The sequence below is a fragment of the Macrobrachium nipponense genome, chromosome 18, assembly GCF_015104395.2.
Source record: "Macrobrachium nipponense isolate FS-2020 chromosome 18, ASM1510439v2, whole genome shotgun sequence".
NCBI lineage: Eukaryota > Metazoa > Arthropoda > Malacostraca > Decapoda > Palaemonidae > Macrobrachium > Macrobrachium nipponense.
The window spans coordinates 74,369,620-74,386,891 of NC_087211.1; the positions used below are offsets into that span (position 1 = coordinate 74,369,620).

Below are 17,272 nucleotides of genomic sequence, written 5' to 3' on the forward strand. Positions count from 1 at the left end.
ATATTTTCATATCAAAATCTTAAAAATGGCCAATAAAAGATACGTCAAAATAATCGTCCATTTTGAATCTGTCCTTCAGTTTCCAGAGACTCAAAAATGAAGCGATGAAAGTCAGCTCCAAATATGACGCAAATAACTAGTGCTTTTAAGTCCCCAAATCAAAATATGTTTTATGGTACGAAAAATATATTTAATCATCTCTAACATCTTTTGAAATATGCTACTAGTTTAGCTCGCTATATAATATATATATATATATTATATATATATATATATATATATATATATATGTGTGTGTGTGTGTGTGTGTGTGTTGTGTGCGCGTGTGTGCGTGTGTATGTATGTATGCATACGTGTATATATATATATATATATATATATATATATATATATATATACATATATATATATGTATATATATATATACATATATATATATATAGTACATATATATATGTATCATATACTCTTCGATGGCAATCAATTACGTTCCGTCGCCATAAAATTGATGAGGTTTTGTTATTTTCCAAAAATGACGAATTACATCGTTGGTCCCATTCTTATTCCGGTCTTATACTGAGACCAAATATTTTCTTAGAACAAAAGAGAAAAAAAAAGGGATGACAAACTTGCACCAAAACGGATGAGAAATGAGAAGGGAGAACCCAATTCTCAACTGAAGAAATAACGAGAAGTTTAACTTAAATGAAAGCAGTTTTCTTGTGATTCTATTAGTTTAAACAGCGTCATTCGGAATGAATACAGATTCTTTCTATAATAAAAAAAAACAGTTAATAAAACAGTTATTTATGAAATATTGTGGAATTCTTAAAACACTGATTATGAAAACGAGATGGAGAAGCATTTAATCTCAAAAGCGGATCATAACAGAAATGGCACAGTTTATGACATGAGCGAATGAATAATTCTGAAGGAAATTATTCAGATGATTAGCATAAATATTCAGGATGCAATCTGGCCGTTAATGAAGCGTACTTGTATATAACCGAATCGTCTGTGATTCTCTTCGTTAGACGTCAAGAGGAGCCACGCTAGAGAGTTGAGGATGTGAATTATTCATGAAATATTAAATTACGATGCAGGGAATCTCTCTCTCTCTTCTCTCTCTCTCTCTCTCTCTCTCTCTCTCTCTCTCTCTCTCTCCATTATAAATGCATACTTACATACATACGTCATACATACATACATACATACATATATATATTATATATATATATATTATATATAGGTATATATATATGTATATATATATATATATATATCAAGGCAATTGGCATATATACAGAGAGAGAGAGAGAGAGAGAGAGAGAGAGAGAGAGAGAGAGAGACGGATGTCTATGTATCTTTATTTATTTATAGTCTATATAAAATATAAATATATTAACATGTTTTATATATATACATATACATAATATATTATATATATACATACATATATATGGTGTGTGTATATATATATGTATACATAATACTCTCTTCCAAATCACACATCGCCTGAAGCCTGAACAAGCAAGCAGCCAAGCGAGCAAAGCAAAACTCCACATCCTGGCGCTCATTAGCCCCGAGGCGAAAGTCTTCCGCGGAGGCGAAAACTCATTTGTCAAGTGAACTAATTAGCGTCTCTCTTTGGGTCAGGAGCGCCCTGTCCAAACCGATGGGCGATCGAAGAAGAATGAAGGGCGGCTGATGAAACTTTTCCCCCTCCGTGATTTCCTTTCATTCGATATTTTCTCATCAGTCTGTTAAAAGAGAGAGAGAGAGAGAGGAGGAGAAGATCAAGAGAAGAAGAAGATAGAGAGAGAGAGAGAGGAGTTTTTATATTTTTTACACTTAGAGGGAGGAAGTAGCCGCAATGAGGGGTGAGTGTTATTGCGAAGATAGACGTGAATGTTTAAGTATTGTCTGAGAGAGAGAGAGAGAGAGAGAGAGAGAGAGAGAGAGAGAGAGAGAGAGAGGGGGAGCGGGGGTGATGGGGGGATTTTTTTTTTAGATCGAGACACACTGAGACAGACAGGCAAATAAGGAATGGGGGGAAAAGAATAAGAGTTTGATGTTACTACAGGAAAAGAAAATAATGAACGTTCAAGTATTATTTCAGAGAGAGAGAGAGAGAGAGAGAGAGAGAGAGAGAGAGAGAGAGAGAGAGAGAGCGTTCCCGGGCTCAGCGGCGGTGTCGTCGAGGCGTGAGTTGATTTTATCCTGAAATAAATACCTCGGTTACCATGACTGCAAAAACCAAATTAAAAAAAATCATCACTGTCATAAAAAGGAGAATCCTACACAGCCTTACATCCTTTTTTATGGCTTTTCTTTGTTCGCTGGCTGTGGTGTTTTTTTTTTTTTTTTGCTTAAAGACTATCGTACCTCGTAGAAAATCCCCTTGCATAAATAAGTTTAAGTCTCCGTGGTTTTCTTTCCTATGCAGCTTTTGTTCAAAGCTTATTTACTCGCACCAAAAATTCCTCGTCTTTGTCTTTGTTTCGCAGGATTTGTTTAAAACATGAAAATTTTACTTTATCTTACAAGACCGAACAAAAGCCAGTTAAATTATTTTTCTAAAAACGTCCCAACATTAAACATAAATAAGTTACATCACTGAACAGTAAGAACGGTGGTTTAAGTCAATTCAAACACCCACGCGCATACACAATCACTATATATATATATATATATATATATTATATATATATATATATATATATATATATATATATTATATATATTTATATAACATACATGTATATACAAAAACATAGATATATCTAATTTTATATATATAAGTATCAACACAGATTGACTAGTGTAACAGAAATGACCTGTGTGATCAGTTGGTAGCACCCGTACCTCTCAATTGAAAGACCTGGGTTCGATCCCGAGGTGAGTCAGAAATATATATATATATATATATATATATATATATATATTTATATATATATATATATATATATATATATATATATATATATATATATGTATGTATAATTGGAGCCAGTCATCCTATCAATTATCATCATCATAATAATCCTCGTTGCCCGTAGCCTTATCGTCCCGGATAGTCATAGTTCCCCATTTCCTTTACACCCCTACCACGCCACCCCCCCTATCAGCCGCCAACCCCCACCCCCCTCCCCCCGCCACCTTAAACATCCACTGGCTTCACCATGGAGACACCTTCAAGTAAGATAGGGTTCGCCTTACCCTATGAGACGGGGAGGAGCATGTTTGGATAAGCAAACACCGTTCGAGATATTTCAGTTTCGTGTTGTAGTTAATGCGTTCTCCAATTTAGATTGCTTTTTTAAAGGTATGAGTTCTTTTTGGTGATGTTTGAAATTGTACCAGGTAAGAATTTATTTGAATATGAATCAGCTGTTAAAGGTAGGGTGATATATTTCTCCATTCATTGGGATAAAGTCAATAATATAATATATATATATATATATATATATATATATATATATATATATATATATAATTATCGTCTATTAGGATATCCGAATCCGCATCCACATTGACAATTTCCTAACATCCGCGTCCACATTAGCATTGCAAGAAATTCGCGGATACGTAGATAACACCCCATCCTCAGTGTTCAATAGTTCATATATTACTTAAGCACTGTAGCTAGAAATAGATTTTTTTTTTTTGCTAAATTTGGCTTTTTCGTGTTATTATACCAGAATACATGACATACAATTACACATTTCCTATATTATATATACTTTATAAGTAGCTATCTTATAGCATTTTTCTTTTACAGCACATTTTAGTAATTTCATGTCATTTACAGCAGTTGTAAATCATCAAAAGAAGGGTAATCGCAATTGTTTAGAAAACTCTCTCTCTCTCATCTCTCTCTTCCCTCGTCACTCTCTCTCTCTCTCTATGCGAAGAATGGTTTTGAGTTTTGTTACCCTTATCATGAAATGAGCAGGAAATAACCTTTTGTCAAGATAACTAAAACGTTCGTGTATCGCCGTTACTGTTTATACTTTAATATGAAAGTATACACACACATACATGTGTAACACTTATGTTTCTACTTTCAATTAGTGCATCAAATATTATGTGGTAACAAATATTTGTGAATTATTTGGCTGAAAATCGTCTTTAACAGTTAAATATAGGTAAATTATTCAGATTTACAAAGTATTCGCATCAGCATCTGGACCCGCGAGGGTATGGTCACCAAATATCCGCATCTGCATCCATTCCGCAATTCTAAAAGTTTGATAACTAAAATCTACATCCTCAGCCGCAAATGTTAAAAGATATCTGCATCTGCAAACATCATTTTCAGACATCCGATTGATACATCTCTAATATATATATATATATATATATATATATATATATATATATATATATATATATATATATATACCATATCTATTTTCATCAGTCAGATTTATCTGGATTCCTCGAATTTAACGTCAATATTCGACAAGGCAATTGGACAGCGAATTCCCAATTGGGAAAGGAAAACAGGCCAATTTATCGGATGCTTTCCAATCATAAGAAGTCGAGTGGGAAGGTAAACAAGTCCAAAAGAGTCGTCCCCAAAATTAAGAATAGTAAGTTCGTCTTGCAGATGGCTCCCGTCGTATATTTCTTTGGGTCTGGGCTATATAAGGACAGGATGTGGTCCGTATCATAGTCTACATACTAAACAATCATCCTTTCCAAACGTCAGACCGATGTATCAGATTAGAATAGCGATAAAGAAAGCTTAGTTTAAGAATTTATTGTAAAAGTGACTTGTGATGAATTAAAGATTGTCTGTTGCAATCTTGATGAAAGATGAGGAATTTAAAGAGAATATGATGCAAATGGATGTCTTTAGCCGGCGGCCCGGCCTGCCCCCCCAACTCTCTCTCTCTCTCTCTCTCATTCTGTGTATCTGTATGGATTGACAGGTAAATATTTTGTCAAAGGAATGTCAAATTGTTCTTAAGAAATAATAAAAAATGAATATGACATTGGGTAATCATTGCTGCCCAATGGTGCGGTGGGTGTGTCGAACTGCAATATCGGATATTCAAATATTTCTATACAATCTACAAAATAATGCTGAAAGTTCGAAAATATGAAAAAGGTCGAATTAAATCAGTGTATACGTAACTAAGCAAACTGCGAAATAAATAAGGCCAATAATTGATATATGAGCAGATCATGACGGAGAAATAAAATAATGATCACAGTGATCAGTTAGATGATCAAAATACATGCGTTACGTTCACATTGATCCAAAAAGTAAATATACAGATCTTTTTATTCGTGTTACTACTATAATAATAATAATAATAATAATAATAATAATAATAATAATAATAATAATAATAATAATAATAACCTGAAAGAGAGTGAAGGCAATTCTTACCCTCCTCTTAAACATGACAAGTTCACCTTTATGGTTATAGAAAACGCAACTTGTAAACAAATTTGCCAAAGACCGGCGTTTCAGCCGGAGTCAATGGGCGTTTTGTTTACATCAGGAAATCAAACGTAGGCATCGTTACCCGCTGGCTGTTATTCTCTCATTAACCAAACCTGTTGTGCTTTATTTCTTTGCACTGTTTCGCTTTTGGGGAAAGAGAGAGAGAGAGAGAGAGAGAGAGAGAGAGAGAGAGAGAGAGAGAGAGAGAGAGAGATCTAGGAAGGGCTAGTCCAACAAAGTAATAGGAATTCTGAGTTTGATTTAGCATATCAAGAACACTTGTAGCAGCTGGTAAGAAGAAAGAGAAAAAACCAAACAAGCAAATGAGAGAGAGAGAGAGAGAGAGAGAGAGAGAGAGAGAGAGATATCTGGGAAGGGCTGGTTAAACAAATTAATGCACGGAATTCCGAGCCTGATTTATTATATCAAGAAAACTTGTAGCAGCGGATAAGTAGAAAGAGAAAACCAAACAGACAAGCAAACGAGAGAGAGAGAGAGAGAGAGGGAGAGAGAGAGAGAGAGAGAGAGAGAGAGAGAGAGAGAATTGAATCCTGTTAATTAGGACGCATGGTGTCCAATACCTTTCAAATCAACGGCTGACGAATTGGCGTGAATGTGTAAACAGAGAGCGATGGCTCTAGCGCTCGCACCTGCTTCCTATGTATTGCGTCACCGTCACGGTTCTTTGTCATCGGAAGTTGCGGTAAACACGCAAGTGATCGATTTACCAGATTATGAAGTTGGAGACTGGCCCCCCCCCCCCCCCCCCCCTTTTTTTTTTGCAGTATTTATGGAACATAACGTGGATCTATCCTAGATAGCGACTCACAACGGTCTCTAGAGGTTTTTTATGGTCATCCCCAACGGGCTTGTGGTACTAAACACGCCTTTGCAAAGGTGGATATATACCAGATTAAAACCCTTGGGGTCACTACACTATCTAAGGAAGATCCCAGAACGTTGTTAAGTTCCTTTCCCCCAGTTGTTGGATCTGTTATCAGTAACGGAAAAAATATTCACAGTAGTCTTTGAAGAGCTCATGCTCTTTAGGAATCCCAAATACGTTATCTGTACATCACTTTTTGTTGTAAAAAGTTCACAGTATTCCCTAGAAATTGGTTGTCGGTAACCCTGGGAAATACCCACCTTACTTGTATGTCTGGAGACACGTGCGTGTCTGTATATGTGTGTATGTATATGTATACATACAAGTGTCTCCAAACATATGAATTAGGTGGGTATTTCCTAGGGTTACAGGCAACTAATTCCTGGGGAATGCTGTGAACTGGATATCCAAGGTCTGCAATAAGTGATAACTTATTTGTAATACACACACACACACATACACACACACACACACACACACACACATATATATATATATATATATATATATATATATATATATATATATATATATATATATGAATAGAAGGAATCCCCCAGCACCCCCTGTATGATCTTGGTGAGGGAAAGACAATAAAACTATTTTTCCTTAGATTTTTGTTCTCAAATGACACACTAAAAGTAATCTCAGCTACGATAAAAAATAAGTTTTTGGTTATACGATTAAAATGTAGAATATAATTCATTTCTATACTTTTATAGTTAAATGGGAAATTACGAGTAGATCCGGTTTCTCAACATGGGATTTCCTAAGTTCTTTCAACTGAAAAATGAGCAAAGAAAAGTCATTATGCAAATAGCCGTACACTAATCCGGTCCTCTCCCTAAAACTTAATCACCTATTGCCCGTTACAAGGCCTGCTATATCTGGTCAAATTTACCCAATGACTCACACGTAACGTTTTGCATAATCCCACTCTCGAACAGACAAAACAAACAATAAAATCATATAAACCAAACGGTCCAAAAACATACCCTGGTCAGAGCTTTACAATGAAAGTTCACGCTAGGACCTTTGGATAATGATTTCTTAGCAACCAAATCCATATTTAGAATTTAATACACGTCTTATAAACAACCAAATTATATGCACTAACCATAAAAAAATCATCTGAACAAAAATGACAAGTTCTGTAAATAATAACGTTTACAACTAGTTTGATAAATGTTTTAAAAGTAATAAATCAAGTAATAATTTCTCTGAAAAAAAATATTACGATAAAATCATTTACACTGAAAGACTTGAACGAAACAATAAAAAATATGAATAATAAATTCCACAAATAATCCTTCAAAAAACAGCAATTTTGTTCACAATTTTCCTTGACATTCAGAGGTAATTTTTTTTCACTAATATCTGTAGATTACGCTTTTAGAACCAATTACAATTATTATATAACTAACTACTTTATACTTCAAGAGTTACGCCGCTTTCAAGATCAAAACTTCAAAGGTGAAGGTCAGTGTGCGAAGAGAGCAAGGTTAGTTTTGACGGAGGCATCAAGCCAAAACAAGCCCACAATATTTCAGATGGAGTTTTGGCCCTCCGTCTCCACCTAAATTAAAACAAAGCCTTAAAAAACAAAAGAAAAAGTAAAGTAGCAAATGAAGACCGAGTAAGTCCCCTTGGCCAAGCGACAAGGGCCAGCACCCTCACCCCCCATATGCTGTCGAGATTGTCAACATAAGTGTCAGTCATTCAGATCCTCCAAACCCTTTCCATCTACTTCCAAACTTCTCAGAACTTGCTACTTTCTTAGGTAGTCCCAGGTTCGTGGCTAAAAGCGACCCCTCACACAATCTGCTGGGGTTAATATCGGTGGCAAAGTGAAGAGATGCTGCCATCCTATTAAAAATAAGTTAGAATTAAAATCCGTTGACCAGGACAAAGCTTGCTATACTCTGTTTTTTTCCATCCGTGCATCCGCCTGTGGTGTTTGCGCATGGTAGTACTGCGTCCCGGGCTTTAAATAATATCCTATTCCTAATATTAAGGTGTAATTCGCATACAGTAAATTATTAAAACACTTTTCAGTTGCAATTATACACCAAGATATCATTTTATTTACCTAAAACTTACGCATAGCGTAACTATTTAAAGCCCGGGACGCAGTGTTACCATACGCGACCACCACAGGCGGATGGACAGATTGAAAAAAACAGAGTATAGTTTTAGTGAGTTCTGTAGTGGATGGATGCATGTCTGTGGAGTACTGCTCAGGAGTCAGGCGACACCTTTCATTTAGTCCTAAAGAGGACCGAAGACTATCTGACAAATGGCTCCTTTACGATATATCTTCGATCTGGGCTCCAAAGTCACCCGTTTTATAAGTCAACTGGAATGCAATGTAGATCAAATAAATTTATATGGTAGTATCAGAATGTGAGTTCAAACTATTCCTTTCTAAGTGGATCATTCTTGTAGAGGTAGAGTTCCCCACGAATTTCTATATTTATTTTTTCTTATTTTCTGTCCCCCTCACCTCCAATAGAAGTTGTAATTCACAACACCATATAAATATCGAAAACAGATATAGTTTGATAAATGTTACTTCTGTCAAAGTGAATACAAACTTTTCCTTGATTAGTATACTTTGTTTTCAAGCTTACAGTGTTCTTTATTTTTATTTTTATTTATTTATTTTTTTTTGGAGGGGTGGGGGCGTCATTAAGCATGAATTTTACTTTGTAAGGTCCCATAGAACAGGTAGCTCTAATTTCTCCCTATAACCCAAACCAGAGGTTAACACAATGAAAAAGAGAAAAAACGGAAGAAGAAGAAGGAGTGAAAAGGTGATAAACCCTTTGAGGGAAGTAAAGAAAGAAAATTTGAATATGAATTTGCCCACATGAAAAAAAAAAACTTTTAGCAACTTGCCGCTCAGCTTTGGACTCATTGATTGATTTATTCCCATTAACTAGCGTCCTAAAATTCTCTAAACTGGAGGAAGAAATTCAGTTGTGAGGAACTTACGGAACTTTCGGCATATATGAAAACATATTAGCTACTGGAAAGATATTGGAAAATCTTATATACCGAACTCGAACCTTTTTCATAATTCATTCTCTAGCCTTGCTACATCGCCGCAAGCCACCCTTCCTCTCACCCCCCCCCCCCCCCCCCCATTTTTTAGGATGATAAAGCACCAGGACAAAAATGCAGCAGCGTCTGTTCCAACCCATAAAATATTGCAGCGGACTTTTGAATGAATAATAACAAACTTTTTTGGAAAAATTGCATATAAAAACCATACCTCTGGGAACCTTACTCTTCTTTGTTATTCCTCTTCCTTTTTTTAAAAACATTTTTGAGTCATCTATAAAACTAGAGCTTGATGAATATAACATCGATCGTTTTACTAAGGAATTCAGAGTCGATGAAACGCGGTTTATCGTCAACACTTTTTTTTATCAAAGCATCGGAGAAAGGTGAAAGTTGGCATATAACCCCACCCAATTTTTGCAATTATTATCTAGTACGTAACTTTTATGAAGTCGTCGATGCCGGAACCGAGAAAATAACAGAAAAGTTTAAAAAAAAACCATTCGCGACGTAAATATATTACGACGTCATGAGGCTCCGCCCATCCACCAGGTAGGCAGTAAGTCACTAACAGCAGATGAATGGATGCGCTTACACAGTCTAGGCTTTAACAAATTCGATAACGACCGGCAGGATCTGGAATTGTCCCCCGTGGTTGCAAGATTGCATTTGTGCTACGGCTTGCCACTTTGTATACAGGCGAGAAGACCCGTGGAAAGATTTACTATAAAGGGGATAGGTAATTAATTCTACAGTGGGTAATAGTGACTTGGCAACGCTCGTCTCAACCACCTTCGCTACCATTTTGTTTCTCACTAAACTTGATACTGTCATACGCTTCGTTATACAATAGTTATTGACAGTGGCAATAAAAGGAAGGTATGAAGTGGATAACACCATCCGTGAGTGGGGCCATGAGGTTGTGCGTTTTCCACCTGCTCAATTCAAGCTCAATGCAATTGTTTGTTTGCATGGTGTTTTTACGCTGCATGGAACCAGTGGTTATTCAGCAACGGGACCAACGGCTTTACCTGACTTCCGAACCACGTAGAGAGTGAACTCCTATCACCAGAAATACACATCTCTAACCCCTCAGTGGAATGCCAGAGAATCGAACTCGCGACTACCGAGGTGGTACGCCAACACCATACCGACCACATGAACAGCTGTGGTGTGTGTGGGGGGGGGGGGGGGGGGGGGGGAGGGTGTTGTTGTAACGGTATGTGGGTACCTCCCTCCCTATCCGCCTTCTCAGAAGTGTGGGCAGGAGTTGTAAGACTAACATAAGTATATCTTAGTTTTTTACCAGACCACTGAGCTGATTAACAGCTCTCCTGGGGTTGGCCCGAAGGATTAGATATTTTTACGTGGCTGGGAACCAATTGGTCACCAAGCAACCTACAGCTTATTGTGTTATCCGAACCACATTACATCGAGAAATGGATTTCTGTCACCAGAAATAAATGCTTCAGATTCCGCGTTGGCCGAGCCGAGAATCGAACTTCGGACCACCGGATTGGTAGCCGAGCTCGAAAACCACTAGGAGCTGTAAGGTAATCCCTTCATTTTGAAGGGGATGGGTACCGGAAGCAGGACAATATCCACGAGAGCGTGGAAGGAACCAGTCATCACTGACATAGCTATAGAAGGTTCACATCAACCGTGCATATGATGTCTAGGCCAGTCCCTTACGACGCTCGTGATTGGCTGTTGATAAGCCAATCACAGGGATAGAAACTCTCAGTCTCTCTCGAGAGTTCACATAGGCAGTATGTATGTTCCTCCTCTCCTGAGGGATACGTCTTTCAAAAGTATCCCTCAGGAGAGGTGGAATATACATCCTGTCTATGTGAACTCTCGAGAGAGACTGGAGTGTTTCCAGCCCAGTGATTGGCTTATCAGCAGCCAATCAGGAGCGTCGTAAAGGAATCTACTGTAGTGATCATGAGGACGGGGATGATGACCTCCTCCTCGAGAGCGATGATGGAGACATTTTGTAAATAAATTAAGTACAGTGCTACCCGTTTTATTTGTACACATAAAGCATATTTATGAAAACAATATGCTGCTCATTCAAACTGATTTCAATATATTTTAATTTCCATGCAGATCAATATAAATCGCGTTACTTTTGATTGATATTAAGTTGGTAAATAATAGCTTGTCCTCAAAATCTTGACTCCTAATGTTTACATTTTATTTGCAGCGAGTATACGAGCGCTGTGTATGGTGCTGTATGATATAAATAAAAAAAAAATAAGAGTGAGTTACAGTAATCGAAATACAACTATGGCGTTGACCTTTACACCTCTAATGATTTGAATTCTACTTCTAGTGACCGCTTCTGACTTTGCAAATAGAAGGCTATAGTGTCCAAACCTGAGGTAAAACAAAACGGATTGTCTTTTTGTGTTCTCGCACTGATAGATGCAGACCTAACAAATAAGCTATAGACTGGTTCATTACAAATAACTCAAGTGTAATGAATTATTTGTAGGTAGAAACAAGCTAACAATTTTGTCCCAACAATTGCTGTTGAAGTAACGACGGAACCTCGACAAAATAATAATAATAATAATAATAATAATAATAATAATAATAATAATAATAATAATAATAATAATAATAATAATTTATTTTATATCATCACTTTCTGGTGATCTTAAATGGAAAATAAAGTCCACAGAGTATATATATTACGAATGTAGTATATTGCTATATAGGAAGCTTTCGCCAACTTGATCATTCGACCTCTTCAGCCAATTACTGAGAATGATAATGCGATCAAGGGGACGATGACAAATCCTGCTCGCCGTCATTGATATCGCTGAAGCCCAGGACGGGTACTAATATCAATTAGTGAATATGTCGTCGGCAAGTCCTTACAGACCTTACAGCTCGTTCGGGTTGCCCCAGGTCCCTCATTGTGAGGCACCTTTAATGTCTACCAGAGAATTGCTAATGCATCATCCGGTATGTTTTGCATCTTTCAATCTTGGATGGTCTGGGATGCAGCTTAGATATTTGTCGAGCTTATTCTTAAACATCTACGTTCACTCCTGATATGTTTCTCAGATGAGCTGGCAACGCATTGAATAGACGCTGCATTATCGATGCTGGTGCGTTGTGGATTAATGTCCTGTGTGCATTCCTTAGTTTTCCTGGTATAGATTTCCCCATGTGCAAACTTCCTTCACTGTGGGTGGAGCCTCATGACGTCATCGGTTAACGTCACTATTGTGTTCAAAACCCTTATCTCCGATTTTGATGGCTCTGGCACAGGAACATTTACTCTGATAAGTATCAGAACTATTAAAAAAGTATATCTTAGTTTAACCAGACCACTCAGCTGATTAACAGTCCTCCTGGGGCTGGCCCGAAATTAGATATTTTTACGTGGCTTGGAAACAATTGGTCACCTAGCAACGGGACCTACAGCATATTGTGGGAAACGAACCACATTATATCGAGAAATGAATTTGTCACCAGAAATAAAGGCTTCAGATTCCGAGTTGGCCGAGCCGAGAATCGAACTTCGGACTACCGGATTGGTAACCGAGCACGAAAACCACTCGTCCAACGAGGAACTTCAGAACTATTGAGCTTAGGTACGAAATGATACTTGCAAAAATTAGGTAGGGTTATAAATTGTACACTTCCCAACTTTCACCTCTCTCCAATGCTCTGATATAAAGGTATTGCCGAAAAACCGTATTAAATCGGCTCTAGATCCCTTAGTAGATAAAAAATATATATACCGTAACGGGATTCTAGTTGATTCTACAACCCACCTTTTGTAATTTAAACGGCAATGAAAAATTAAAATTATCCATTCAATCCAAGAATGACCATGAAGTTTTTCAGCATCTTTTTTTTTTTTTTTTTTTGCATAACTCTTCTTAAAGCAACACTCACACGGAAGTCAGAAAAATTAAAATCTCCGGCAGCCTAAGTAGGCAAGTGGCTGTTACTTCCGGTAAGAATAAACCATTATTTTTCGAAGTTATCCCTTCCCATTAAGAGCAGAAAACGAAAGTATTTCAGTCCTTTTTTTTTTCTATTTTTATTCATGTATAATTGTTTTAACACCTTAATTTGCAGAACTGTTTCATTGACAAATGTAAAAGGCAAGAAATAAAAATCACGAAACTATAGTGAATGATACATAGTATTAATGCTTCACTGACAAAAGTAGAATAACAAAAACTTTAGAAAACTATTCTAAACATTAGTTACAAATGAATTACGCGGTTTATTAAGTTGTTAGGTTTCACCGTTGTCGACGCGCATAACAAAAACAATTAAACTATTATACATACTACATACTATTATATATATATATATATATTATATATATATATATATATAGTCCACAGTTGAAAAAGAGAATAAAGCACTCTAACAGTTTGATAATTTTGCCTTCCACCAGGACTCTTCAACAGCTTTATTATAACTAAACAGAATAAGTAAGTACATACATAAAAATCATAACCATCTTTTTTACCGGAAAAGAAATTCAAAGAACAGTTGTCAAAATCAAAATTGGGTTGTTAAGATCCTAAACAATTGGTAAAGAACTAGCAGTTAAAAGAAAGAACTATTCAACGATTTGGTGATCATTTAAAACCTTTCTCTGAATTTGTACTGTTGGGTAACAATGCAAAGGAATAAAGGGTCTAATTTATGCATTCCTTCACTAATATGAAAGTTCACAGATTTAACACAAAAACTGTTGAAATTCCTCACTGAACTGAGTGATCGTTAGTCCTACACAATGTGTACACACACACACACACACATACATGTATATATTTAAGTTGTATTTCACAATACAACTGAAAGACTATATCTTCGTGCCTAAGAAGATTACCCAGTACATACATACATACATACATATAATATCATATATACTAATATATAATATAATATATATTATAGTATATATATATATAATATATATATATATTTATATATATATGTGTGTGTGTGTGTGTGTGTGTGTATTCTACAATATTTCAGGAGTTTCTTAGACATTTAGTATATATATATATATTATATATATATATATATATAATATATATACATAATGCATGTATAAATATGAATATATATGCAAATACATATACAAATCGGTTGATATATAGATAATAATAAAAGTATATATATAACATATTCCGGTGGTATACTGTTAACCAAAATTTCAGAAACCAAAAACAACACCGATTGCCAACAATTTCGATCCCTTAACCAATCACCAAATGTCATCATAAAGAATTACTCTGACCTGGTATTTCCTCTCCTACAGGAACACGCGAGGCTGGTGGTCGATCGCCCCGAAATCCGGGATCCTCAGGCGGGATTCGAGGCCCTGGGCGGGCGCTGCGAGTCCTGCGGCACCTGTTCGGACTCGTGCCTGAGGAAGCTGGGCCTGGAGCACGAGGACGGCTCGCGCTCCCCTTCCAGCATCTCGCCCAAATCGGAGAAGATGTACTCCTTCTTCGAGAAGAGCCTCTCGCTGGTGAGTCCGTCGCCGAGTCGCTTGGGCGACCACCTGGTGGCCAGGGAAAAGAGGAGCCAGTCGCTGGCCACCCCGGGGGCCATGGCCAACGTCGTCCAGTTCCAGCAGATGCACGAGCGCCACGCGGAGAACCACCTGGTGAGGACCGTCAACCTGGCCACCTCCAACGCCGTGCTGTCGCGCATCACGGCGCGGCTCAAGGCCGTCACCTCCACCACCCAGCAGGAGTCGGTGGAGGAGCTGGACGAAGACGCCCTCCTCACCAGCGACAGCCTCGACAGGCAGTCGTCGACGGCCACCACGGAGGAGGAACTGGAAGACACCATCACGCCCGTCAACGAGGGCAGTCCGAGGACGCCCGTGGCCCTGTTCCAGGGCGACGACGCTACTGCTGCTACTGCAGCTTCTTCCTCCTCTTCCGGGGACCTGGACCCACGGCTGCCGTCTTAAACCTGAGTCAGGACATGGATCACATGCACTTCCAGGAAGCGGCGAACGGCCTCCATTCCAGCGCCAAAGAAGACAGCGTCATGATGGCGGACATCACTTCGTCTCGCCAGACCCTTCTCTAATTTCGAAGCGACTTTGTGGATGTATCATTTCATTTCTATTTGAGTGATTCCGTGGTAAGAGAGTGACAGGTAATTGAGCATTATATAAATACAAACACATTTATATGTGTATATATAATATATATACATATACATACACACACATTTATATATGTATATATAATATATATACATATACATACACACACAGATGCATAGAATCACTGTCAAGGGATTGATTTTCCGAGTGAATTATGTACATATCAATTTTAATAAATATTTCAATAATTATACAATGATATACATAACATATATACATACATACACACAATATATACATATATACTATATATATATATATATATATATATATATATCTATATCGTATCTATCTATCTATATATATATATATATATATATGATAGATAGAATATGCTTAAAAAATCACAGTAGATGCACGTGACTTCATTAAATAACGAATACCACAGGAAATGATAGTCAGAAATCCAAGCGCTTTCGTCTTTTACTAAGACATTGTCTTAGTAAAGACGAAAGCGCTTGGATTTCTGACTACCATTTTCCTGTGGTATTCGCCTTAGATATATATATATATATATATATATATATATATATATATATATATATATATATATATATATATAACAGATATATCTGCTGACTTGTATATACAGCATAAATTTCAAGACCATTATTATACTCTCTGTGAAAGCTTAACTAGAGCTGCTGCAAATGTACCGCTGCGGAGTAGGCTACATCTATACCTCTCGATGTGGCTTCGGTGTTTTAATCTTGTGTGATATACTTACTGCTTCGGCATATTCTGGAATGTGAGCATCATCATTATGCACATCAAAAATATGAGGAATGACAATGACGACTTGAATTACAAGTTACTCAGAGGAAACGTGGCTGGAATCAGTAGCTTCGATATCAAATCGTACGTGAAGGAGATGTGCATCGCAATATGGTGACCTCTCGGAGACAGCTTCTGACAACTTCTTAACTGGGTATACCTTATCTATCTGACATGTATATCAGTGCAAAGAGGAGAGAACTAATGTTTCTTTTATTTTCGTCACCGCTTTTAGAAAATTCTTGCGTCTATATTATTGTTAAGCAGAGACTCTGTCCATAAGGGTTTTCAGTTGAAGATTTAGTGAATTTTTTTTTTTTAAACAGTGACCGCAAACTTGTGATCATTAACTATGCTAAGTGGAAAGAGAGCCGGCCTGGTACAAGTGGTTGTTATTATTATTATAAGAGAGTCGGCCTTGTCCAAGTGGTTATTATTATTATTATTATTATTATTATTATTATTATTATTATTATTATTATTATTATTATTATTATTGTAAAATTACCTCAAAAACTATAAAAAAAAAACTCCTCTGGCACTTAAAAGTAACATATTCTATATTATGCTTATAACTTACTATATGGATATAAGTATCATAGATTCAATATGTATATGTATATATATATATATATATATATATATATAATATATTTATATATATATATATATATATAATATATATATATATATATATGTATATATATATATTATATATATATATATATATATATAAAAATACAATAATAAATATATTATATATATATATGTATACATGGATATATATGAAATGTATGTATGTATACATGTGTATATGAATACACATGACATGGCTCTCTGTCATACACTAGGTGAAAGACTCGTCAAAAGAAAGATTAGAGCCCATTCTTGCAAAAGCAAAAGGCAACAACATTTCTAGAAG

General features: G+C 36.5%; 1 protein-coding gene across 1 annotated transcript in view; it reads left to right on the forward strand.

Moving 5' to 3' along the window:
• LOC135197185 (uncharacterized) overlaps positions 1-15,623 on the forward strand; it is a 120,644-nt gene extending 105,021 nt beyond the window's left edge. The window contains exon 4 of the mRNA XM_064224179.1: positions 14,713-15,623. Within this exon, the coding sequence (XP_064080249.1) occupies positions 14,713-15,375 (663 nt within the window). The 3' untranslated portion in view covers positions 15,376-15,623. The remainder of the gene's footprint in view (positions 1-14,712) is intronic.
• Positions 15,624-17,272: the final 1,649 nt, after the last annotated feature.